Below are 26,500 nucleotides of genomic sequence, written 5' to 3'. Positions count from 1 at the left end.
GAAAGCGTGTGGTTGTGTAATTTGTGACCGTTTCCTTTGTTTTCCATGGAGATTAAACATAGGTGTGGTCCGATTTAAAAAAAAAATAAAATAATAATAATAAAAGTGATAAAATACGATAAACGCAGAAAGAAGAGATTCAAATTTCTAATTTGTGCAGGCAAGATGAGAAAATAAAAGATATCCCCTCAAAACAAACAGAAGGAAAATAAATGTGAGATGAAAACAAAAACAAAACAAAACATGATGATAATAATATTTCCTGTAGTTCAGTTGTTATCAGGGAGATTTTCACCAGCGATCACCCATCCCAGAAACGTTTAGTCATGCGTTGAGCAACATCCTCTTTAGCCGTGTTCCTGCTTGTTATGTGAGCGTGACGTTTTTTTAAAATGTTGTTTTATTAATGGGGCACAAAATACATGCATTAAAGTACCAATCATCAGTGGACTTCCAATGTACCATCTTTGTTTTTCATTTTATACAAAACAAACACCGTAAACCGTCCTTACAACTTGATCTTTATTGTAACTTTATCTTTATTCTCTTTTTATGCATTTTAATTCTTTATTTATTCTCTCTTCTTATACACTTTATTATCTCTTTTTATTTATCTTATCCTGTATTTCTTATCTAATGTCTTGTGTGTGGGTTGTAAGCACTTTGAATTGCCTTTGTGTACGAAATGTGTTATATAAATAAACTTGCCTTGTATTGCCCCAAAAACAGACAAATAAATGATAGAAAACGAAAAAATGAAAAGGGGAAGTCATAAGAAGTCTTATGACATAAATTGCACCAGTAGGCAGTGAGGTGAAGCTAAATTTGCCCCAAGATGCTCTCTCTCTCTCTCTCTCTCGCTCTCTCTCTCTCTCTCTCTCTCTCTCTCTCTCTCTCTCTCTCTCTCTCTCTCTCTCTCTCTCTCTCAATTCAATTCAATTCAATTCAATTCAATTCAGTTCATTTCAATTCAATTCAATAAGCTTTATTGGCATGACAGTTGTGTAACAATATTGCCAAAGCAAATGAGCACTATCTAAGGTAAAACATAGCCTACATTTGTCTCACAAAACAGACATTACAGAAATCCATCATAACATGAAATAACAGATGAACAGCAATAGAACAGAAGAACAACAATAGAAGTACTATAATAGAAGTCTCTCTCTCTGTCTCTCTCTCTGTCTCTCTCTCTCTCTCTCTCTCTCTCTCTCTCTCTCTCTCTCTCTCTCTCCCTCTTATTTCCCATCAGGAGTCTTTGCTGCAGCGTTTTGGAGATTCTGTGTAATCTGGAGATTCTGTGTTTATTTGTTTATTTGTGTATTTTGCAGATTGATCCACGACTACCTGAGCGTGGCGCCCTTCGCTGACTACCTCGACAGCATGTACTACAACAGGTTCCTGCAGTGGAAATGGCTGGAGAGGTACAGTCTGACGCAGAGGGAGTCATTATGTTCGATTAACCTCTGTCTTTGTCTTGCTCTCTCTGCTTCTCTCTCTCTCTCTCTCTCTGTCTGCTCACGTTTCTCTCTGTCATGTACGTCAGCATATGTAATGTCCCTCCTCTCTCTCTTAGACACACACACACACACACACAAACCACTTAAAAGCTCACTTAGAGACTCACTTAGAGGCCGCATTAGCCTTGGTAAACTCCACCGCGGTGCAAGTGGTAACATGCTGCTGGGCGAGTTGCCCCATTCTTCCCTTTCCCCAAGTCTTCTCATATCCCCAGGGGTTGGAAGGTGTACTTAAGTGATGCAATCCATAAATTTCCATCCGGGATGACGTCTTGTTTCTCGCTCCGCGTTACGCCTTTCAAGGTGTGAAGATGAAAATTGCTCAACTACAAAAGATTCACAGTTCCAGTGAATGTGGGGGGAAGTTACTTTTGAACCTGTTTAGTTACTTTACTTTGGTACTTTGCCCACTCACCGCCCACTTTATTACAGAGTTCCTACGCAGGTCTGGAAAGTCTGGAAAAGTATTAAAAATGAATTTGATCATTTCCAGGTCTTGGATAGTTTGGGAATTTGAAAAAAATGTCTGGAAAAGTATGGAAAATGTTGCGGTTCAGGTCCGATACACACATAATTCTAGCTTTTATGTTGTTGTAGACCCACTTTGAGTCCACAGTTTTTGTCGATGTGAAGAATAATGTTCAGATAGAGGGACGCTCTTATTACCCAGCCGCTGTCAGCATGAAAATAGCAGAACAGAGGGTCTGGGAAAAATATGGAATTTTAAAATGGAAACCGTGTAGGAACCCTGCCAATCATCTCACATATTCTGATATTTGTCGCTGTGAAGAACAGTCTTCATCTATACAGTGATATGACCTAGTTAGCAGGGGCAAGATGTCTATCTGCCTAAATCATATTGAACACCAGACAAAATCTTCAAAACAAATCAAGGTCTGGACAAAGTATGGATTTTTTTAATTGAAAATGTGTAGGAACCCTGTTATTAGGTACACCTGGTCGTTAACACAAACAGCCCGCTTATTCAAACAGCCAACCATGCGGCTGCAACTCAATATATAAAACATGCAGACAGGGTGAAGCGGTTTAGGTTTTTGTTCGACCAAACATTAGAATGGGTGAGATCTAAGAGACTTTGACTGTGCTCTGACTGCTTGTTCTGAGTTTACAGAGAATGGTGCAATAAAGAAAATCCAGTGGGTGAAAATAGCTTGTTAATGAGAGAGGTCAGAGGTCAGAGCAGAACGGGCAGACTGGTTCAAGCTAACTAAAGGGTCACAAACGCTCCAATAAGAGCTTTTTACAACAGTAGCGTGCAGAAGAGCATCTCACAGCACACAAGCTGTTGGCCCTTCTGATAAATGGGCAACAGATGACCAGCCGGCACTAGATAAGTGTACCTAATAAAGTGTCCGGTGCGTGTAGATACATTACTAAGTTAGTCTTTATTAAAGTAACTCATTAAAGCACTTTCAACTAAGTTACCCAGTGATAAACATCTTTAAAGTCTGTCTTCTGGTGATGTTTGTCTGTCTGGTGAAGTTCTAAGATCACTGTAAAACATAACCGTGAGTAGCTTATTGCTTTTATTGTAATTAAAAAAGAGCACAAATGTTCAATAAATCTTTTATTTTTAATTGATAATAGTTAGCAATAATAATTAAAATATTATTCTTCCGGCAAGTAATATAGTAGTAGCCGTCCAAGATGGAGATTTGTGATGCAGCTACAAAGCTTCTACACTGCTAGCTAAAAGATGACAGAAGAAGACAAGTGAGGCGAGAGAGACAGAGGGCCAGAAAGAACAAGAAAGAAAGAAAGAAAGAAAGAAAGAAATAGGGAAGAAAAGAGAGAGCTATGTGCTCAGTTGTTTTTTTTACCCAGAATACCACTGCTCACTCTTCAGATGAATAAACTTTGTCTTCCTGCCTTTCATCACTGGAGATCCTTGTTAAGCATGACAACACTTCCTCAAAGCAGGACTCTGTTTGTGATAGAGAGAGAGAGAGAGAGAGAGGGAGAGGGAGAGAGGAAAAACGACTAGAAACAGAGAACACAAGAGATGGACAGAGAACAGGAGACAGAAGAAAACCCAGAGCGAGAGAAAGAGAGAGAGAATTATTTAAAGTCAGAGAATGAGAGGGTAAGAGAGAGTACGAGAGAGAGAGAGAGAGAAGGGTATGAAAAAAGAGAGAGCTGCTCGTTCATCTTGCTAGCTCACTCTTCTTCACATGAAGCTTGACGTCGTCTTCCTGTGTTTCGTCACAGCAGAACATCAGTGAACATGACAACTGTCCCGTCCTGCCTCTGGTGTCGGGCCAGACGCTGGGCAAACTGAGTGGATGAAAGATAACGGACCTGTGTGTGTGTGTGTGTGTGTGTGTGTGTATGTGTATGTGTATGTGTGTGTTTAGCCTGTTGGAACACCCTGTTGTTCATGGCTGTTTTCCAAAAGTATTATGTCTCTGTCATTAGTTGAAATGCAGTTGAAATATTATTACGTTTTTTTTTTTGTTTTTTTTTAAACAATATGTTTTATTGGTTTTAGTATTTTACACATAATACACATAATACATAATGAACATAAAAACACAAAATTATCAAGTTTGATAAACATAAATTCAACAACAAAAACAGACAAAACAAACAAAAAAATCTACAAAAACACATCAAAATCAAGCAGCAATATACAGCACCCTTATTTTAACAGCACATTCTCATTCTCAAGGAAATCCTGGAGTCCATATTTTTGCAAAATCATTTGCTCTTCCCCTGGATATACGTGTCAGTTTCTCTAGAACAAGACAAGATGCCATCTCTTTTATCCATGCATGTATAGAAGGTACATCAACATTTTTCCAAAAGAGGGCAATCGTTCTTCTGTTACATGTCGTTTTAAATTATTTAAAGGATAAGTTCGGTGAGTTTGGACGGATATATAATTAGTTCTCGGACCCACAGACAATATTGTCTCCAGAGTCAGCTGTCAGTTGAAGCAGCGAGCTCCGCTGCCTCTTGCTGCAACAAAATGTTTGTCAAGATATCTCCAAAAAAGCCGTTTGTGTCTCCACAGGGCAGTCGAGAGGAAACACGACTCAGTTCCTCTGTTACGCAACTTTCACTAATCAGGAAATCGCAGAACTATTTTTCTCTGCTGCAGCACAGACCGCTGTGGGGTGAAAGGCGGTTCCTGGCGGAGTGATCTAGTTCTGGACGGTCAGGTCAGATTGTAAACAGTAGAGTTCGGTAGAAGACGATCTACTGAGTGGAAACGGTCGGTGCCGCTGCTTTCCGGGCCGTGGAGAGAAATCTGTATTGCTTTTTTGGAGATATTTTGACAAACAGTTTGGACTCGTTGTTGCAGCAAGAGGCAACAGACTGACTCTGACTCTGGAGACAATATTGTCTGTGGGTCCAAGTACTACAGGGATGAAGAGACTCATTATATATAGGTCCAAAATCAATGAACGAATCTTTTAAAGGCATTTCTGCTTTATTAGATATTGTACAGATAGGAAAGATAGACAGAGAGACTGAGGCGGAGGATGACTTGCAGCAAAGGTCATGAGTTGGATTTGAACTATAATACATTATATTTTGAAACAAAGTCCCTCATTCATCAAGCTATCGTCCAATCAAACCTGACCGCCATGCGGCCGTACGCTCATTTCACGGCAGAAGTCGATATTTATCAATTCCGTCTTTGTCGCGGCCTGAAGATGAATCTCACGCCTGCTTGCGTATGCCCATTTCAAAGAATTATACACATGAGTTGCACATGGAAAACTATTGGAAATAACCCAGTACCAATTAGTATCGAAACTTCTCCAGTCAAACGATACCTGCATTCGATACTTTTTGTACACAGATCTAGAAAAAAATGACTATTTGTATGGTTTTGCTCGTAGCCAATCACCGCAAGCGTTTTTCGATTTAATGCGACGTGTGATTGGCCCACTACCGCGGCAGCTACAACCCATACAGTCTGTGGTGGTGAAGTCGAGGGCGGTGTATGTGACGGAGTTGGCAGTTCAGCGTGCCGAGATGCCACCAAAACGTAAAAAAAAAAAAAAGGTATCGAATGAAGTACTCTATTAGTATCGGTATCACTTTAAGGGTACTGGTATTGGTACTGGTATCGTAATTTTTTAAATGGGTCTCTGAGAATGGCCCGCAGTTTGTTCCTGCAGCGGTGGGTGAACAGAGTGTTCATGGAGGGGAGCTGTGTTCCAATGATCCTCTCTGCGGTTTTAATGATCCTCTGGAGGGCCTTCCTCTCCCTTAGTGTGGTGTTACCATACCACACAATGATGCCTCTGGTGAGGACACTCTCCACAAGACCTCTGTAGGCCTGGGTGAGAGGCTGACGACTCCGGCCGGCTTTCTTCAGTGACCTGATGGAATAGAGCCGCTGCTGTGCCTTCTTGACAGTGGCCGAGGTGTTTTCTGACCAACTCAGGTGGTTGGTGATGCGCAGGCCCAAAAAACCTGAAGCTGTCGACACGTTCCACCTCAGTACCTTTCATCCACAGAGGTTGCAGAGGGGGAGCTTTCTTCCTGAAATCCAGGATTAGCTCCTTGGTCTTGTCAGTGTTGAGGACAAGACTGTTTTCCTCCCCTTAGGCAAGTGTCTCATCCACCAGCTGCCTGAAGTGCGATTCATTGTTTCCCTTGATAAGTCCTAGGATGGTTGTGTCATCTGCAAATTTGAAAATGTAGCTGAGTTTGTGGGTGGACAAGCAGTGATAGGTATAGAGAGAAAAGAGTCTAGGGCTGAGGCAGCAGCCCTGGGGGGTTCCAGTGCTGATGTTCAGCGCTGCTGATACCGTTTTCCCCACCCTCTCCACCTGAGGTCTTTCCGTCAAAAAATCTAAAATCCAGTTGCAGGTGGGAGTGGGCAGCCCCAAATCTGCCAGTTTTGCTACTACAGGGTGTCTGCGGGGTCTTAAAAAGTATTAAAAGGTAATAATTCAATTTAGCGAAAATGAAGGCCCTTAAAAAGTATTAAAAAGTCTATTTTTTCAGTGTGAATAGCCTATTTGTCCAAAGAGTTTGTGTGCTAAAAGTTTGCGTGAATTTATTTTAACTACAACAAACTACAACTTGCCTTTGGGTTAGTCACTCAATTTATTCTCTTGAGCTTTGTTCCCTCCCGGCCTATCTGAATTCTGTTGTATTGATACAGTGGTCCATAGAAGTTATCGCAAACTAGGACTGTTTAGTTTTGCAATCTCAAAATCAATGTATAGTAAATGTAAGTTAAAGGTGTGTCGCTGATGTAACCGGTTACAGCTCGAAGTGGCGTTGAGGTCTTAAAATATATTGAAAAGGTCTTAAAAAAGGTCTTAAAAGGTATTGAATTTAACTTCAGGATTCCTGCATATACCCTGTACTAACTTAGTGGGCTGGACAGTATTAAAAGCTGAACTATAGTCCAGAAAGAGCATGCAGGCGTAGGTGTTGGGGTTGTCCAGGTGTTCAACGGCTGAGTGAAGAGCGAGAGCCACAGCATCATCCACCGATCTGTTTTGCCCGGTAGGCAAACTGAAGGGGATCGGTTGTCACAGGTACGATGTCCATGAATCTCAGCACCGGCTTTTTGGAAAACCGGTACAATGACTGAGTGTTTAAAGTGGCGCGGGACAACAGCCTGGGCCAGCGAGGTGTTAAAGATGTCTGAATACACATCCGCTAGCTCAGCAGCACAGGCTTTCAGAGCTCTAGGTGACGCTCCATCCGGCCCTGCTGCCTTATGGGGGGTTAACCTGCTGCAGAGACCTGAGGACCTGTGCGCGTGTCACCTGGAGAGCGCTCTCCTCCGGGTCACATGGTGGTATTGGCGGTGCTAGCGGGGTGTCCTGATGGGGGTTATCAAAGCGGGCGTAGAAGGCATTAAGTCTATCTGGGAGGGTGATGTCTGAAGTGGTGACAGTGTGCTTATTTCCCTTGTAGTTTGTGACAGCCTGGATGCCCTGCCACATACTACCGGTCCAGTTTTTGTGCATGGGTCCTTTTTGCTGCCCTGATCGATTTCAGCAGAGCATAACGGGCCAATTTATACTGTTGGTTGTTGCCAGATTGGAAAGCCATGTTGCGTTCCCTGATCTTAGCTCGGACATCTTGGTTAAACCATGACTTCTGATTAGGAAGTCATGGTTTTGAGATGTCATATTGAATGCTTATTGTGGATTTTTGCGTCAAAAGTATGAATAAACAACCTAATTAAAGTCTCAAAGATGCATAGGTTCTTTATGGAGGCACAGATCATAATTGCATTTTTAGTATACCATAGTATTTTTAACTACTGAGTCTGTTGAGTCTGATTTTGATTCTTTTATTCACTATTGTGATTTCTAACTTTTGTTGCCTGTAATTTGTTATATGTTGTCTGTAACATGTTCATTTGTACTGCTGCCTGTCTTGGCCAGGAGAGAGAGTTTTAATCTCAACAAGGTATTTTTCCTAATTAAATAAAGGTTAAATAAAAACTAAAAATAATCGGATGATTGGAAGCTGTGTGATTTAGGCTACTGTATATAGGTCAATGCCCGTGCTGAAGCCCGGTAACCGAAGCAGATCTCACACTAGTAGAGGACCAAGCCTTTCTTCATTGCGGGTGTGTCACACAGCATGTAAAGAGTCAGTTGTTTGCACTCGCTGCTGCTCAGTCAGCGGCTGCCTCTGATTCATCGATCTGTGACGTCATTTGTGCTCATTCTGGTGCCGTGAGGAAGTTTCCTGAATCAGACTGTGAGGATCGTTTTCTGAAGATTCTAGGGCTGAAAGATATGGACAAAGAAATCTAATTACAAATGCGATTTACAATGTGATTCATATCATCGCTCAAGTTTTTCTTGTCATACATTTTTTTTTAGAGCTTTAAAATTGTTTAAAGAAAAGTGATTTTGGTAAAACAAAAGTAGTCAGTGTGCAGGATTTACTGAGTTTGAGTCTGATGAAAGGTTTTGATTCATGGACCAAAGATCACCTGCAGCTCTAAAACTCCTTGCTCAGAAATCCATTTTGAACGCTCCTCTCTCTCTTTAGCAATTAATTGCAGCCTCTGTGATTCAAGTTCATTGCCTGGGTCCAGACCTTTGACTCCGCCCACTCCACTGAGTTGACTGATTCTGGTCTGGCATCGTGACATGAAACAGCGGTTTCTCAGTTGAAAAATGATCGGTCCAATGAGCGCCGGGGGGGGACTAACGATTAGCCAATCAGAGCCACAGGCGGGACTAATGCCGTTGTCAAGTGGTTGTCAAGCTGTGCTCCGGAACCAAGGAGGAGTAATAACAACAATGGCGACCGCTATAGACAAGATAGACGCTGCTATCGAGGCTGTTCTAAATCGATTAAAAGTACCAATTACTTTGAAATCCGAACAGCACTCTGAAGGCATTTAATCAAAGTGGAGATGTTTTTTTCGCATCAGTGACGACTTAAAATGACGTTAGATTCAGGCGGATACGTTGGTCTCTAGTGATTGGTTAGGGAAAATCGAATCCCCCCTCCCCCACGGAAATCGGTTAGAGTGGAGGCAATGTCAGACTGAAGATGGAAATGTGAATGAGTGTAACGAGTTGACAATTCTGTCTGATATCAGGCAGTCAAGTTCAAGTTCAAGTTTGTTTATTTCTATAGCCCTAAGCATGACTCAGAGGACTTTACAGAGAATGAGCCTAGCTAGATCTAAACACAATCAGTGGTGAACAAAAGGATATAGGACAAGCATAGTGAAGAACACAAGGTAGACAAGAGCAGAATATAACAAGAAAAACAAAGTGGTTTCTCAACATGGGGTCCGGGGACCACCAGGGGTCCTAGTGGGGGTTCCAGGGGGTCCCCAGCAAAATGATGAATTGTTAAACTTCACCGTTATTTCATTTATAAGACGTCAACACAATTAGAGAATGTAGAAGAATGACTGTTTTGATCATAGTTTCTCTGTTATCTCTCTACCTAAAATAAAGATTGTCAAGGAATTCTGGACAAAATCATATCTAACAATAAAAATATTCTCAGATTTGGGTCCAAGAGAAAAAATCTCATCAAATGGGGGTCCGTGGCCCTAATGTGGACTAAATTAGGGGTCCATGATATGAAAAAGGTTGAGAATCACTGGCCTAACCTACCCGGCACCCCCACACCCCACACCCCACAAGGAAAAACTCCCAAGAAAAACCTTATTGCAGAAGTTCATATTGTGATTTTGATGTTTTGATCTCCGCTTGTCTCAGTTCAGATGAGAGTCATATCGGTTTCCCCTGTGGGACGGCGATCGATCGCGTCACACGCGTGCGTCCAGGACAATAGTTCATATCCCGGTTAGTCTCGTCTGGGATAAGCTGTTTATGTAAGTCTTCACATCCCACATCTGACGGTGTGCACACTGTGAAAATGACGAGGTTTATACCCACGTCAGTATCCAGGACAACAAGGACTTATCCCAGCTGTTAGGTAAGGCTTTCCCACAATCTGGATAAGAGCTTATTTGTTACTGTAAATGGGATGTGATGATACACCAGCAGACAAACTTAAGCACCCAAAATATCGCACTCATCGGACTTTATTGTCCTGACTGGTTGATTAAAGGTTTTGACAGTCACATATCACTGTGTCATTGTGATTGTCATTGTGATATAGAAAAATAAAAAATAAAGAGATAAACAGTTTGGTCTCTGAACTGCTGAGCCAGCAGGATCAGCCATCCCATTAGCCCAATATTTGAACCCTCAAACTGGATGAAGGGATTCATTCCAAAACACTTTTTATCTTCTCTGGGGAGAAAATTGTAGCCTGATGACTTGATTGACTTGATGCCCAGTATATAAAAAACACACAGTCAATTACATCCTCAAGAATGCCACTGAAGGCTAATAACTTAAATAGAAATCAGAAGTGAGTTTTCCTTTCATGGCACTAATTATTTTGTAGGAATACAAACCTATAGTTGTCACATTGTTAAATTGTGAAATATTTGAGCTTCATACTCTGATAAGTGTCTTTTTATTCCGCTGTGTTGAGCTGTTCACCTCTGTCTGTATATGTTGTGGTGTTTTTTACTGTATTGTTTTTACTGTACAGCCTTTCAGCAAACCACATTTCCAGCTAAGGATGGGACGATATGCTTATCTCACGATACCATTCAATACGTGCTTAATTAATATAATTTGGATGGAGAGCTTGTGAAATTGTGATTGGCACGCCGCCTCATTTGGGATTACTACAGCAGAATAAAATGGAACTAATATCACGATTCATTTTTCTGCCCCACGATACGTTTTGTCACATTTTTGTATTGCGATATATTGAATTTCGATATATCGTCCCATCCCTACTTACAGCCTTAAAGTCTTGAATTGAATTGAATTGAATTGAATTGAATTGAATTGATTGATTGCTTACAATTAAGTGCTAACATTTCTGTCTGTGTCCAACAGGCAACCGGTGACAAAAAACACATTCAGACAGTACCGGGTGTTGGGGAAGGGAGGTTTTGGAGAGGTGAGTACCATCAGTTTGTCACATTTACATTTTCGGCATTTAGTTGGCACTCTCAACCAGAGCAACTAGTCGTGAATGCAAACATAGAACAAGTGAAAACACGTCGTCCCCCACAAATGATGCAGGCACCGCTTTGACCAATCAGTAATGAGATGCACCGTCCTTCCAAGTTCCATCAAAATCAGTCCAGTGGTATCTATAGATTTGATTTTGTGGGGGACGATGAGCTTAAATAATTCCCAGATCATCAACATCACAAGCAACCAATAGTAAGAAGTGTTAAGAGTCAATTGGAGCAGCAATTTTCTGTGTCCTCAGAGTGATAAGAGATATACTGTATGATAGAGAGTTGTTAGGTAGAGAAATAAGAACAAGAAAGAAAAGATAGAAATGTTGTTTTTTTTTTAGCCTGATCAAGTGAAAGTAGAGGAGGAAGATGAGATAAAGATAAAGGGAGATGGGGATTTGATTTAGGCAGGTTATGTGGAGGTTATGTTTTCAGTGCCGTTTGTTTGTTTGTTTGTCTGTTAGCAGGATTACAGAAAAACTACTGGCCCAAATTTCATGAAACGTAGAAGGGTGTAGCATGGGCCAAGGAAGAACCCATTAAATGTTGGAGCGGATCCGGATCCGACTCACGAACAAGCAATAATAGCAGGATCCTTGGCGGAGGTCTGCGCTCTCCGAGTGCCCTTCTAGTTATTATTATTTTTTCCAAACATTGCTCCCATTTTATTCCGGTTCAAACGAAGGAGCGCCGTTTCCCTGAGGTCAGAACAGCAAGGTCTTTACAGAAAGCTTTGTTGACTTTGAATGCTACAACTTGTTCCAGAAATTGTCCCATAGCGTTTATAAGTGATTCTTTTCTTGGCTTCTTTTATCAGCGGCTTCTATGAAATCCCATTAAAGTGGTAAACGGCGCTGAATGGCGTCTCTGTGCAACATATTAGCCTCATAAGAAGGTTTTTTTTGACTCCATACTGATCCCATGGCGATAACTTACTGACTGAATTAAACTCAGTTACCCTGGATCATAAGATAATGAGGAGCACAACGCCACACTATTTTATGAAAACAAAAACACTGCTTGATGTTGTTTTCAATTAAAGAAGATGCCATATCGGATAGCGGGCATTAAAAATGTGACAGGAAAAGCTGTATTCTGTGTTCTCCTGCAGCTCAGCGGTCAAAACTGAAACACACTGACACTGCCGGGGTTCCAGGGTCTATTCCCACTGGGCAGCTGTGTGGCTGGATGGGACACAGTGCCTTGCTCAGGGACACTCAGGCAGGGCGGCTGCCTGCCAACACAAGAAGCACAGTCTCCCAACTCACAGCTCCATCCTCTGCCCCCTAAAAGTCAACTGACTATACTGTAGTGTGGTGATTCTCAACCTTATTCATATCAAGGACCCCTAATTTAGTCCACATTAGGGCCACGGACCCCCATTTGATGAGATTTTGTCTCTCTGCTCCAAATCTGAGAATATTGTTATTGCTAGATATGATTTTGTCCAGATGTCCATGACTATCTGTATTGTAGGTAGAGAGATAACAGTGAAACTATGATCAAAACAGTCATTCTTCTGCATTCTCTAATTGTGTTCACTAATTGTAAATGAAATAATGGTGAAGTTTAATAATTCATCAATTTGCTGGGGACCCCCTGTAGCCCCCTAAAGGACCCCTGGTGGTCCCCGGACCCTACGTTGAGAACCACTGCTGTAGTATAGTGTCGTTGATTTACAACTCACCTGACACCATCTGAGCTACACTCCCTACACACTTTATTAGGCACACCTGCTCATTAACACAAACAGCCTGCTCCTCCAAACAGCCAATCATGCGGCTGCAACTCCGCATAATGTTTAGTCGTTTATTCTGTTCGACCAAATATTAGAATGGGCGAGATGTCGAGCGAGAAGACAGTGGTTCTCAACCTTTTTCATGTCAGGGACCCCTGATTTAGTCCACATTAGGGCCACGGACCCCCATTTGATGAGATTTTACCTTGTTTTAAATCGGAGAACATTGTTATTGTCAGATATGATTTTGTCCAGAATTCCATTACTATCTGTATTGTAGGCAGAGGATAACAGAGAAGCTATAATAAAAATAGTCATTCTTCTACATTCTCTAATCATGTTAACTTCTTGTAAATTAAATAATGCTGAATATTAACAATTCTTCAATTTGCTGGGGACCCCCTGGAACCCCCTCAAGGACCCCTGGTGGTCCCCGGACCCCACGTTGAGAACCACTGATCTAAGAGACTTTGAGCACGGTCTGACTGTTGGTTCAGCATCTCAGACACAGCTGCCCTCCTGGGATTTTCACACATCACAGTCTCTAGAGTTACAGCCCTGCAAAAAAAAATCTCCATCTTAACAAGTCATTCAGTCTATTATTGAGTTGTAAAATAGTAATTTTCGTAAAATAAATGAAAAGATCTGCCAATTGGTTGAGATTATTTCACTTGTTTCCAATGCAAATCAACTTGTTTCAAGAAGTAGAATCAAGAGGTTTCAAGAAGTGTCATTTTCCTGGCAGCAGTGCAGTGATCTGCCTTATTCTGACTGGTTTCAACAGACACTGACACTCATTTCTAGAAAGCTCCTGAAACAAGTGAAACTGCATTGGAGGAAGTGGGGTTATCTCAGGTTGGTCTGGTTTAAGAAAAATAAGATTTGAAGGCTGATTATGAGACTAAATTGATAATTTTTTTTGCAGTGAGAGAATTGTGCAATAAGGAAAAAAAAACATCCAGTGAGTGAAAACAGCTTGTTAATAATGACAGAGGTCAGAGGTCAGAGCAGCTAACAGAAAGACAGAAAGAAACACAAATGCCCCAATAACAGCTTTTTACAACAGTGGAGTGCAGAAGAGCATCTCACAACCCTTATGATAAATGGGCAACAGATTTTATTTATTTATTTATATAGTTTATTTGATAGGGACAATGCAAGTTAACATAGTGCCACTTCAACTCATTACAAACAAGTTGATGTAACTGATCGCATACAGAGATTATAGCTATTGCTAGTTTCCAACTCCTGTCCCTAGTTAGGCTTTTAGTAAGAGAGAAAAAAAAATGAAAGTATCAAGGTTACATACAATTATAGAACATTATTTAAAGAAAAAAAAGAAAAGTCGAATCATGAAATAATTAAAAATGCATACAGCTCTGATTTTGCTTCAGCCAGCCTTTAACATTTTTTATTAAAAACCATAATATCTTGAGTTAATTTTATTTCAGTTGGTAGTGTGTTCCACATTTGAGAGCCCTTTATGGAAAAAGCTGACTGCCCAAAGGAAGTCTTACGATGCGATTTTACAATTGCCACTGTCTTTGCCCCTGGTGATCCTACTACTATTCTGCCTGCTGATAAACTTGCATAAAATAGCTGGTGCTATGTTTTGGTGCTGAGTTTTGTAAACATTTAAAAATGAAATTATTATTATTAACTAAGCAAATTATACTACTTCAATATGTGACCAGCCGCTAGTAGATAGGTGTACCTAATAAAGTGTCCGGTGAGTGTATCTGAGCGCAGTAAACCCCACCCACCTGTTACGCCAAGCTGGCTAAAACAAACCCTCTTGGAATGCTTTGAACTTCACAGACTGATGATATTTAGCAGTGTAAAAATATCCGAGGGGGGAACTGATCTGCCGTCCCGTCGCTCACTTGATAATTACACTGTTCACAATCGCAGTCTTTAATCATCACTAGGAAATGTAAAGTCACAAGATGGACAGGGATAAAGACTTTGATGTGTTATGAGGCTGGTGGTTAGAGGGCATGTTGTATGTTTTATGAAGTGTGTCGCCGTCGTCAAGACTGAACATCTAAATGTTGACGAGTCATGTGAGTTTCATGAAGCAGACTTTTGTCCAGCAGTGAGTTTGAGTGGCAGTTTTAGAGGTGCAGGCTGTCTCTCTCTGTCTGTCTGTCTGCCTCTCTGTCTCTCTGTCTGTCTGCCTCTCTCTCTGTCTCTGTCTGTCTGCCTGCCTCTCTGTCTCTCTCTCTCTCTCTGCCTCTCTCTCTGTCTGTCTGCCTCTCTCTCTCTCTCTCTCTGCCTCTCTCTCTGTCTGCCTCTCTCTCTTTCTCTCTGTCTGCCTCTCTCTCTCTCTCTCTCTCTCTCTCTGTCTGCCTCTCTCTCTCTCTCTCTGTCTGTCTGCCTCTCTCTCTCTCTCTCTGTCTGCTTCTCTCTCTGTGTCTCTCTCTCTCCCTCTCTCTCTGTCTGTCTGCCTCTCTCTCTGCCTGTCTGTCTGCCTCTCTTCCTCTTTCTCTCTCTCCGCCCGTCTGCCTCTCTCTCTGCCCGTCTGTCTGCCTCTCTCTCTCTCTCTCTCTGCCCGTCTGTCTGCCTCTCTCTCTCTCTCTGCCTGTCTGTCTGCCTCTCTTTCTCTTTCTCTCTGTCTGTCTGCCTCTCTGTCTCTCTCCATCTCTCTGTCTGTCTGCCTCTCTCTCTCTCTCTGCCTCTCTCTCTGTCTGCCTCTCTCTCTTTCTCTCTGTCTGCCTCTCTCTCTCTCTCTCTCTCTCTCTGTCTGCCTCTCTCTCTCTCTCTCTGTCTGTCTGCCTCTCTCTCTCTCTCTCTGTCTGCTTCTCTCTCTGTGTCTCTCTCTCTCCCTCTCTCTCTGTCTGTCTGCCTCTCTCTCTGCCTGTCTGTCTGCCTCTCTTCCTCTTTCTCTCTCTCCGCCCGTCTGCCTCTCTCTCTGCCCGTCTGTCTGCCTCTCTCTCTCTCTCTCTCTGCCCGTCTGTCTGCCTCTCTCTCTCTCTGCCTGTCTGTCTGCCTCTCTTTCTCTTTCTCTCTGTCTGTCTGCCTCTCTGTCTCTCTCCATCTCTCTGTCTGTCTGCCTCTCTCTCTCTCTGTCTGTCTGCCTCTCTCTCTGTCTCTCTCTCTCCCTCTCTGTCTGTCTGCCTCTCTCTCTGCCCGTCTGTCTGCCTCTCTTTCTCTTTCTCTCTCTCTGTCTGTCTGCCTCTCTCTCTCTGCCCGTCTGTCTGCCTCTCTTTCTCTTTCTCTCTCTCCGCCTGTCTGCCTCTCTCTCTGCCTGTCTGCCTCTCTCCCCCTCTGCCTGTCTGTCTGCCCCCCCTTGCTATCTCTCTCTCAGAGCCTCTCTTTCTCTCTCTCTCTGCCTCTCTCTCTCTCTCTCTTTCTTGCTTTCAAGTTAAATTCAGTTCACTTTGATTCACTTTTCTGTTTCCATGAACAGAAGATGACCAATTTAGCCAAACCATATTAGCTTGCGATAGTATCCTGCAAAACCTGTAGTAAATCCTCCCTTCTCCTCCTTTCTCCTTCTTTCACCTCATTTAACTTCTTTCCTCCTCCTTTTAACTCTTTTCTCTTCCTTCCTTCTCATTTAAACTCCTCATTTTACATAATTTAACCTCCTTCTTCCCTTTGCCCCATTTAACCTCCTTCGTCCCCGTTTTACCTACTTCTTCCTCCTTTTACTTTCTTTCTCCTCCTTTCTCGTTCCTTCTCCTCTAACCCCCTTTCTCCCCCCCCCCCCCCTCCTCCTCCTCTTCCCCCTCCCCCTCCCCCTTCTCCTCCTCCTCCCTCATGCAGGTATGTGCGTGTCAGGTACGAGCCACAGGGAAGATGTACGCCTGTAAGAAGTTGGAGAAGAAGAGGATAAAGAAGAGGAAAGGAGAGTCCATGGCTCTCAACGAGAAGCAGATCCTGGAGAAAGTCAACAGCAGATTTGTAGTAAGCATCAAGTTGTCCTGAATCTGTTCATTACGCACACAAGGCTGTGAATTTGTTGTGTTTCCCACTGTTCAGTATGACGTTTTGTTTAACAGGCTGTTATTATATCATTAGTGTGTGACGTGCACTTGGTTTTCTCTACTGGCCTTTCAAACCTAATTTCCCCACATACAGTCGAAGTTGGTGCATCTTGTCCTGAAAGTTGTGCACACTCATTGTACTGTGAAATGCAGCATGCAGCACATGAGGAGTCAGCATTACGTAACAATGCAACATACGACATTTAAACATTTAAACAAAACTGAAACCTTAAGATTGATGCCATTGCCTGCCTAGCGAACAGTAGATTTGTAGTAGCGCTTTTGGATTTTTTTCAATTAATCGATTACTCATTTGGTCTATAAAATGTCAAAAATAATGACAAATGCCCATGTATGTCTTATGAACACACTGAACAATAAACATCAGGTAACACTTCTTTCTTCCAAAATGTGTATATACATATATACTGTATATATATACTATATATATGTATATAGCATTTACGTAGGCAAGGCAAGGCAGCTTTATTTGTATAGCACATTTCATACACAGAGGCAATTCAAAGTGCTTTACAGAGTAATAAAATTACAGTAAAAGATTTAGAATTAAATAGTGCAAAAGTATAGACAAGAGATACAAAAGATAAAAGACTTAAAATATTGCAGTTCCGTTACAGGGTAGAGTTGGCAGTGCAAAACAGAAATGTTTTAAGCTTTGACTTAAAAGTGGTCAGAGTCGGGGCTTGTCTAATATCACCTGGGAGGTTATTCCAGGTCTGAGTTGCATGATAACAGAACGGAGTGAAACCCTTCATATGTTTATTCTCTGCACAGCTCAGTCTGACCTGGACTGACCTGGACTGCTTTCTGATGGCTGCTACGTTAGCAGCCGCAGTAATTAAAATACACCGGGGTCGGCCTCCAGTTTGGTTTGATTCCATGCCAGATGAAACTCATACTGCTTATTTGATTTGGACACCTATCAGTCAGCTGCTCAGGCTCCCAGGCTCACAGTGGACTTAGGAAACGTTCCCGTTTCCCACACACAGCCCCTCTGGGTTTCTCATGGCTCTGAGCAAAAATACACAACTGGACAATTTTGTTCAACAGAACATAATTTATCAAAAATGTTGGCATCAGGAGCTGACAGATGGTTGTGTTTCGGTTGTGGGTGACGTGCAAGTAGCGGCATCGTCATCATCATGAATGGCTCACATTAAAGGAACAATCCACCCTAAAACACTTTAATACTGTTAACAGCTGTTAGCGATGTACCTTGCATTCCTGGACCCATTTGGTTGTTTGGTTGGTGTATTTTTCTTATTCCTGCGAATAATTAACTAAATGTAGACGATGAAACGTCACGTCCAGCTCCGCTACAATGGAGTTTGATATCAGAAAATGTTTCAGGATGTAAAACCTCAGCGGTAAACGTCAGGTTTTGGTGTCAGTCCCTCAGAATCAAAGAGCGAGGGCTTCTTTCTAGAGCCGCCATTTTGCACCAAGAGACGTTCAACAATCATACAGGGAGAAATCCATCGTAGAAGAGGAGAGAGACCAGTGTATCCAAGTGTAGATTTTTCCTTTAAGTTACTGGTTACTTTGCAGATTCAGATTATTAATACAAAATATAATCAACTAATAAATTGTGATGTATATTATAGAATACTGTAAGCTACCCAGCAGTATATAAAGTAGTGGAAATCAGCCCCACCTTTTCCAGCTGCAACATTAAAATGATGCTTACACATTAATGCATCAATAATTATAATTCAATAATATAATATATACTGTATTATTCTGAAATGGGCCATTCTGCATAATGAGTACTTTTACTTTTGTTGCTTTAAGTACATTTTGATGCTAATAATTTTGGACTTTTACTTAAGTAACATTTTGAATGCAGGACTTTTACTTGTAACAGAGTATTTTTATACTGTGATATTTCTACTTTTACTTAAGTAAAAGATCTGAGTATTAACCCTTCCACCACTAAGTACAAGTACCTCAAAATTGTACTTAAGTACAGTACTTGAGTACATGTACTTAGTTACTTTCCGCCACTGACTGTGAGTGCACACAGTGTTTTTTTGCACTGGTCCTCGCCACATAGAAGACATCACGAGACAGCTCGAGTGATATTTCCCTGGTAGAACATTCAGTCTAGTGTCGGCTCTCACCCTCCACATCTCTGCATACTGTTCTATCACAAAGCCTATGGATCAGAGTGGAGCTTGACATTTTCGATTTCAGGCTGTGATTTGTTTTTCACTCGGGGCTTTCCACATACAGTATGTGGGGGGGGGAGAAAAAAAGTCTACATTGAAGCATGACCATCTAGCTTATGCCTGACCTCCGTATGCAGTGTGCTGAGGCATGTGCATGACTGATGTGTGTGCTGTTGAATCACAGATAACTCAGTCATATGCCTTGGCTTATCTGTAAGGCGCCATATGCCAGTGAAATTTGTCTTTTGCAGATAAGTAAATAAGCATCACCCGCCGCACTGGCCGATAACTTTCTGAGAAAACTGTATATCGCTTGAATACCTCAGTTATATTCAGTCTTTGGTCTTTGATTGTTCTCAGACTTTGTCCCTGCTGGCCACCTTACACTCTCTGTCTGACCGTGAGCCAATCAAATCCGAGCAACACAATGGCTCTGTATCAAGCAGCCTCCTGATTGGCTGCCTGTTACTCTGGCTCTCCACAAAGCGATAGCATGTGAACTTCGAAAAACTCCAAATCTGCTCTTGTCTCTTTATTCATAGTATTCTGTTGCATCACCACCGGGCCATCTTGCTACACTGCAAAAACTGACAGTTACTTTCAAAGTTATTTTATCTTGTATTCAGACTTATCAAGCTTACTTTAGGATTTTTTTTTGTGAAATCATCTTACCGCACTGGCAGATAATTTTACCCGTTTCAACAAATTTGACTTTTTTTCAGGAGAATGTAACTTGTTTCAGGACATTTATTTAGTAAAAGAGTGAAATTATCTTGGAGAAAGTTGCTTTTCTTCTGATTTTCTTCATTGTTTTATGATGATTTCTTGAACAAAGTCATATTGGCATGAATCAAGTGAAATGATGGGATGATTTGACTAAAAATATCACAAAATAAGCTTGATAGGTCTGGAAATAAGTCAAAATAATAGAGACAGCTTGGCATTTTTTTGCAGTGTAGGGACATAACAGGTGATTATAATCAAATGACAGCCACAGCCAATGAGCTGTGTGTAAGGTAAAGCACCATATTGGTAGGAAATGCATGGGATTACTATGAATTGAATGTTACACACAGCATCTGATTCTACACACAAAAATGCGTATTGATTATCTACCGTATGCCTGAACACTCTATCTCCGTGTTTGCAGGTGAGTTTAGCGTACGCCTACGAGACGAAGGACGCCCTGTGCCTCGTGTTGACCCTGATGAACGGCGGGGACCTGAAGTTCCACATCTACCACATGGGAGACGCGGGGTTCGAGGAGACGAGGGCCGTCTTCTACTCTGCGGAGATCTGCTGCGGCCTGGAGGACCTGCACCGGGAGAGGATCGTCTACAGGTGGGGAGACGCGGGCGGGAGATAAGGAAACCATGAGGACATTAGCTACATCGTTAGTTCAATGCCACTATGATTACACCTGTGTAACCTGGTACAGTGGTATAACTAAAAGAACAAAAGATAAGCTTCAAAAAGCTCAGAACAAACCCAAAATGAAGGTCGTCCTTCATCTCAGTCCAAGAACGCACATTAGCCCAAACCATTTTAAAGAGTTGAATTGGCTCCCTGTTGAAGGTAGAATCCAACAGTTAAAACTTATTATGGTCTATAAGATTTTACAAGGTCTATGTCCAAATTATTTTACCGGGTATTTTCAGTATGTTCGGGACTCTCATGGCCTGAATACGAGGGCTAGTGTATCTAACCTGAAACAACCCAATCTAAAAGCAAAGTAGGGAGAAGTACATTTCTCTACACAGGGGGGGAGGAGTGGAATAAAATCCCAAATGAAATTAAATCTGCCCATTCTCTGAATTGTTTTAAAAAACAACTGAAAAAATGCAGAGTAAGTTAGTATAGGGAAACATCTTTTCTAGGACAGTTCTAAGTTTGGACTGGTTTCTGAACTTGTGTGTTTTTTTTATTATTTTCATGATTGTATAATATTGATGTTTTTATTAGGTGTTTTAGTGTAAAAATTGGATATTATTAGCATATACATGTCACTCCCTTTTCCTGCCTGCCTCCTAGCCTAGACCTCAGGACCGCAATGGAAATAAGTCATGTGACTTTATTGCGATATCCTGATGAATTTTAGTACTGTATGTACATTTGTATATTGTATTTTAATTTATCGAATAAAGTCAATCAATCAGTCAATCAGTGGTTAGAGTGGAGAAACGGTGAGGTTTAGAAAACGGATCAGAGGCTGGAATGCTTCTTAGCTTCAGAAGAGTCCTCTAGTAATCATGTAGGAAATAGAGAGATCCAAGGCACTCCAAACATCTGATAAAGAGTCTATTTCGCTAGTCATAATTGTAAGTTAAAGCGGCGCTGGGCAAAGACTTTTATGTAAAAATGCACCTGTCTTATTAGTCTAAATCACAAATTGAGGCTCCAGCAGAGAAGAGCGTCCCATCCCCGCTAACTGAGTTCAAATCAACTTCTGCTGTTGGATATGGTCACTAGTGGGAAAGCTAAAACACTAAAATACTGCAAGTGATTATGGGAAATCTAAGAAATTTAGGTCCGAGGAGTGTCCAGTTTACTGACGTCACGTTACATGGATTTCTGGGTAAGGAAGTCCTTCAAACTCTCCTCTGAGAAATTCTAGTTATCTCCTGCTGCCACCATAGTGCAAAGTTGCTGAATGCAGCTTTAAACACGTCACCCATCCACCGACTTCTCCACATTTGGCGTTTTGTCTTTTACTTAAATTGTGAAAGTGATAGAAGTGACGACTCAGGAAGTGACAAATCAAAACATGAGAGCGAAATACGTGCAAAGTTGCATAGTGCAGCTTTAACTATTGGCATGTTGTTTGCACTGATGTGATGTGTTACTTTTGCTGAATAATACAGACTTGGAGATAGATGCTTCCTCCTCAGACCAGGAGGTTAAAAGCTCACAGGATAACAAATTTCTCCCTGTTTTCCTCTCCTCTCCTCTCCTCCTCCTCCTTTCTTCTCCTCTCCTCCTCTCATCTCCTCTCCTCTCCTCTCTCATCTCCTCTCCTCTCTCCTCCTCCTTTCTTCTCCTCTCCTCCTCTCCTCTCCTCTCCTCCTTTCTTCTCCTCTCCTCTCCTCTCCTCTCCTCTCTCTCCTCTCCTCTCCTCTCCTCTCCTCTCCTCTCCTCTCTCTTCCTCTCATCTCCTCTCCTCTCTTCCTCTCATCTCCTCTCCTCCTCCTCCTCCTCTCCTCTCTCCTTCTCTCCTCTCCTTTCCTCTCTCCCTCCATCTGTCCTCTTCCTCTTTCTCTTGTCTCATCTTCTCTCCTCCCCCTTTCTTCCACTCTCATTCTCTCTCCTCTCCTCTCTCTCTCTCTCTCTCTCTCTCTCTCTCTCTCAGGGACCTAAAACCAGAGAACATCCTGCTGGACGATCACGGTGAGTAGCAGCATTTAAAGGGAAAGCCCCAATTTTTTAAACAGAAGCCTGTCTGGTCGCCATTAACGGCTAAAGCAGCGTCATCAGTGGAGAGTAATGGCGATCGGCTGCTGTCTAACAATCAATACATTTCTTTACGGTCTGTCTCGTATCACAGCACCTCTCACTGCTGGGGATCTTTCCCTTACCAGCCTCTTATATTATATATGATACAAGCCGTTTGATGGATGCTTTTATCCAACTTACTGTATCACAAGTGCATACACTGTTAATATGGAAGGCTGCAGGAAGGGGACTGAAACCCGTTTAACTCGTTTACCACAGAGGAAGAAATTCAAGGTGTCGGCTGGTTTTGTTCTGGCTGGCTTTTGTGAGATTTGGCCGTTGGTCATCTTAGGCTGCGTTTACACACACAAGAGTTTTTTGTGTGTGGAAAAAAACACTGCCTTATGGTACGTTTTCACAGGGGCATCATTTCACGTGAGGGATCGCACTGCTTCCCAGTATTGGACGCTTGATAGGCGTGCTTCCATATTGGTTCCTTTGCTGCACCTGATTGGACGAACGCTGTCACTCGCTGGGCCGTGTGCCCCAGATTTCAAACTGGAAAAACATTTCAACTTTCTCTTATATTGCGAAAATAGTTCACCAAAATGTGTTTCTGAAAACATTTGAGGCGAGAAATAAGCCGTACAGTTGCTGAATCTGTCTTCATTTTGGATTGGGAACAGTTAGTTTAAAAGTTTGTACGCGAGTTTCGGGAGTTTCCAGAGGCGGCAAGTCACGCTGGACGCCCCTGATTTGCATAAAGTAGCCTACACCTCAATTTTATGCAAATGTGGAGCGGCCAACGTGACGCCCCGTCTCTCAAAACGCGCTACCAGAAAGCTTACATAGAAAATTAATGGGAAGCGTGGAAATGACGGATCCTGTGGAAACGTCTGCAGATAATACAGTGTTGTGCAACAAGCAAAGGTTTACCAGATACTCCCAATACACGTCCAGTTATGATCCACACTGCCTCTTTATGATCGGTGTTGCGGTACCAGATATATATATATATATATATATATATATATTTATATATATTTCTCCACCGGCACTTTCTCCATCTTTGTTGTCCTCGTGGGAAACGGCCAGCCTCCTACGTAGCATGAAACCCCGCCTCTCCTTCACCGCGATTGGTTGGCTGAGAAAAAAGAAAAAAAAAAAAAAGAAAAAAGTTGAACACACTGAAAGCGCTGTGCTCTGCCAAAAAAAAGCCATTGGGCACATCGCTTTTTGGAGAGCCTTAAATGTTAAGTAATGAGAACATAGACACCAGAATTATTAGTTTAGCATTTAGAAGTGCAAAGTTCCACATTTTACTGCACTGTTGCTTTCCCTTGGAATTGTTTCTAAAATTCAGAATGTCAGAATGATAACTGAGACTACAGTTGTGTGTTGTTTAACTCATGTACATGTACAACAACACAGTTTGAGATCTTCAGACAAAACCCCAAAAGTTTGCCCAGTATCTGGCAACAGCCTCTCAGTAGAAGCTGTTATTCTGCTGTGAGTCACAAGAGGGAGACGTGTCTCCAGGAACAGTCAGTAAGAACTGATCTGCAAACTAAAACCAGGCGATGGAAACGTCCTCATGGTGCTGAGGTTGTTTCATAGTGCTTTAGTTTAGCTGCACAGTGATAAAACATTAACGATTACAAAAACACATTTACTTTGTGTTCATTTGTGCTGGTGAGATACAAAAAAAACAAACAAAGGCCCTCCTGGAACCAAATTTCCTCTTGTAGGACAATAAAGTATCTATCCATCTATCCATCTATCTATCTATCTATCTATCTATCTATCTTAAAAACATCTCACCTCAAAACCAACCAATAAAACAACAACAAAAAAAATCAAGATGTAGGGCGAAGACACAATTGCAGAACAGGTGGAAAATAATAGAACAACAGTAGAATAGCTGAATAAAGAAGAGGAATCCAAGGTTTTGTTGTCAGAGCCAAAGTTAAAAAGTATTGTATTTGCTACTGTTGATGTTTTTGGATCCTCTGTTGGTGCATTAGGCTACAAGAACAAATTGATTGATTTTTTATTTTGATTCTTCTTCCTTTTACTACCTCATATTAGACCAGTCCACCAGCAATAGTCCTAAAATATTGGCATATTGTCAATATTGAAACATTTAATTTCACTTAGCCCATTGCAGCTGTTAATAGCAAATCTGAAATGAAATAGGTGCTGATACCAGATGCAAGAAGTGCAGTAAAATATTTTTGCTCCTAATTTCATCAAGATAAATACTTGTGATTTAATCATGATCACAGTATCTGGCAGAGTCGTGAGAAACGTCCTTTCAGCTGTAGTCACACTGCTCTGTTTTCCCAGAAATGCATCAAAGCAAACACTAAACTCTCACATTGTCTCCTGGATCAAAGACTTGTTTCACAATCGCTCTCAACTTTGGCGACCTTTTCCTAAATCACAAGACACCGTGAGAGTCCACTGCAGCTTTGAAGAGCTCCTCCTCCTCCTCCTCATCCTCCTACTCATCCTCTTCCTCTTCCTCTTCCTCTTCCTCCTCCTCCTCATCCTCCTCCTCATCTCCTCCTCATCCTCCTCCTCATCTTCATCCTCCTCCTCCTCCTACTCATCCTCCTCCTTCTCCTCCTACTCATCCTCATCCTCCTCCTCCTCCTCCTCCCACTCATCCTCCTCCTCCTTCTCCTCCTACTCATCCTCCTCCTCCTACTCCTCCTCCTACTCCTCCTCCTCGTGGGAGCTGGGCAGTATGGCTGAAATCAATATCACGATTATCATAAGGATTTTTTCAATATCAATATATATATCATGATATGGTTCATCACATGTTACATTTTCAAATAATATTCCGACCATGCCTCTTTTTTTTTTTTAAGTTTTTAAATAAAATTTGCTTGTTATCATCAATTTAGACAGCAGAATTTGTGTCACGCTATCCTAGTTGTAACTGCTGTACATGGCAGGTCATGTGACATTCAGTGAGATATGGAGTGTGTGTGTGTGTGTGTGTGTGTGTGTGTGTGTGTGTGTGCATGTTTTTCCTCGCAAAGACGGAGAGATTCAGAATAAAAGCAGGGAGGTTTTGTTGGTCCTCGCTTTGAAAAGGGGGCGTTTTTTTTTTTCCTTTTTTTTGTGATTTTATTTAGGGATTTTCAGAATAACAGCGATATGAAGGAAGGGAACCAATCAGACATCAAATCATAATGATGGTATTAATGACAACTATCCCACACAACAATGCGCCCAACTGGAAAGAAAACGACTTTTTTAAGAGGTTGGGGATTAAGTGGAACGCAGTGGAAAGTCACCACAAGTATAATGATAAATACATACAGTGTGTGTGTGTGTGTGTGTGTGTGTGTGTGTGTGTGTGTGTGTGTGTGTGTGTGTGTGTGTGTGTGTGTGTGTGTGTGTGTGTGTGTGTATATATTAGTTATGAGGAACTGCATAATAATGTTGCTTAAATACAGTATGAAGTTCCTTTTAAACAGCAGTGTTGTCTCATTTCACAACTTAAAACACTTAATATGTTTTCTGTGTGTGTGTGTGTGTGTGTGTGTGTGTGTGTGTGTGTGTTTTTAGGCCACATCAGGATATCAGACCTGGGTCTAGCGGTCCATGTACCAGAAGGACAGACCATCAAGGGACGGGTGGGGACCGTAGGATACATGGGTAACTGTATTTTTTTTTTGTTGTCAGTGTATCTACATGTGTCTTTGTCTCTGTGTGTGTGTGTGTCTGTGTGTGTGTCGGTGTGTGTGTCTGTGTGTGTGTCTGTGTGTGTGTCTGTGTGTATGTCTGTGCTATGGGGCAGGAAAAATCTTACTTATTGCCCCTTTAAGCCTTTAGATTCCTCTTATGGGACGGTGTGTTTCTGAACATTTGAATCGTCTTCAGTAGTGCTGAAACGATTTGTTGATTAAAAGATTAGTCGATCGATAGAAAATGTATGTATCGATTATAATTTTGATAATCGATTAATTGTTTTAGTCATTCACAAAATAAACATACTAAACATTTGGTGGTTACAGCTTCACAAAAGCGAAGATTTGCTGCTGAGCCCTGGTAACTTGTGATGGCCATTTGTCACTATCTTTGAC

General features: G+C 41.8%; 1 protein-coding gene across 1 annotated transcript in view; it reads left to right on the top strand.

The window, feature by feature from the left end:
- Nucleotides 1-26,072, top strand: part of LOC139638784 (G protein-coupled receptor kinase 6-like) — a gene marked incomplete at its 3' end in the record, with an annotated part of 60,412 nt that extends 34,340 nt beyond the window's left edge. The window contains exons 6-11 of the mRNA XM_071512814.1: nt 1,332-1,424; nt 10,925-10,988; nt 16,562-16,702; nt 20,122-20,312; nt 22,318-22,355; nt 25,983-26,072. Of these exons, the coding sequence (XP_071368915.1) occupies nt 1,332-1,424; nt 10,925-10,988; nt 16,562-16,702; nt 20,122-20,312; nt 22,318-22,355; nt 25,983-26,072 (617 nt within the window). The remainder of the gene's footprint in view (nt 1-1,331; nt 1,425-10,924; nt 10,989-16,561; nt 16,703-20,121; nt 20,313-22,317; nt 22,356-25,982) is intronic.
- Nucleotides 26,073-26,500: the final 428 nt, after the last annotated feature.

Source organism: Centroberyx affinis, unplaced genomic scaffold, assembly GCF_046629955.1.
Source record: "Centroberyx affinis isolate AG114_WGS23_722 - 3 ecotype Tasmania unplaced genomic scaffold, CSIRO-AGI_Caff_v1 ptg006553l_1, whole genome shotgun sequence".
In the NCBI taxonomy this organism is placed as follows: Eukaryota; Metazoa; Chordata; class Actinopteri; order Beryciformes; family Berycidae; genus Centroberyx; species Centroberyx affinis.
Note: the sequence above shows the minus strand (reverse complement) of the source record. Positions and strands in the feature narration are given on the sequence as shown.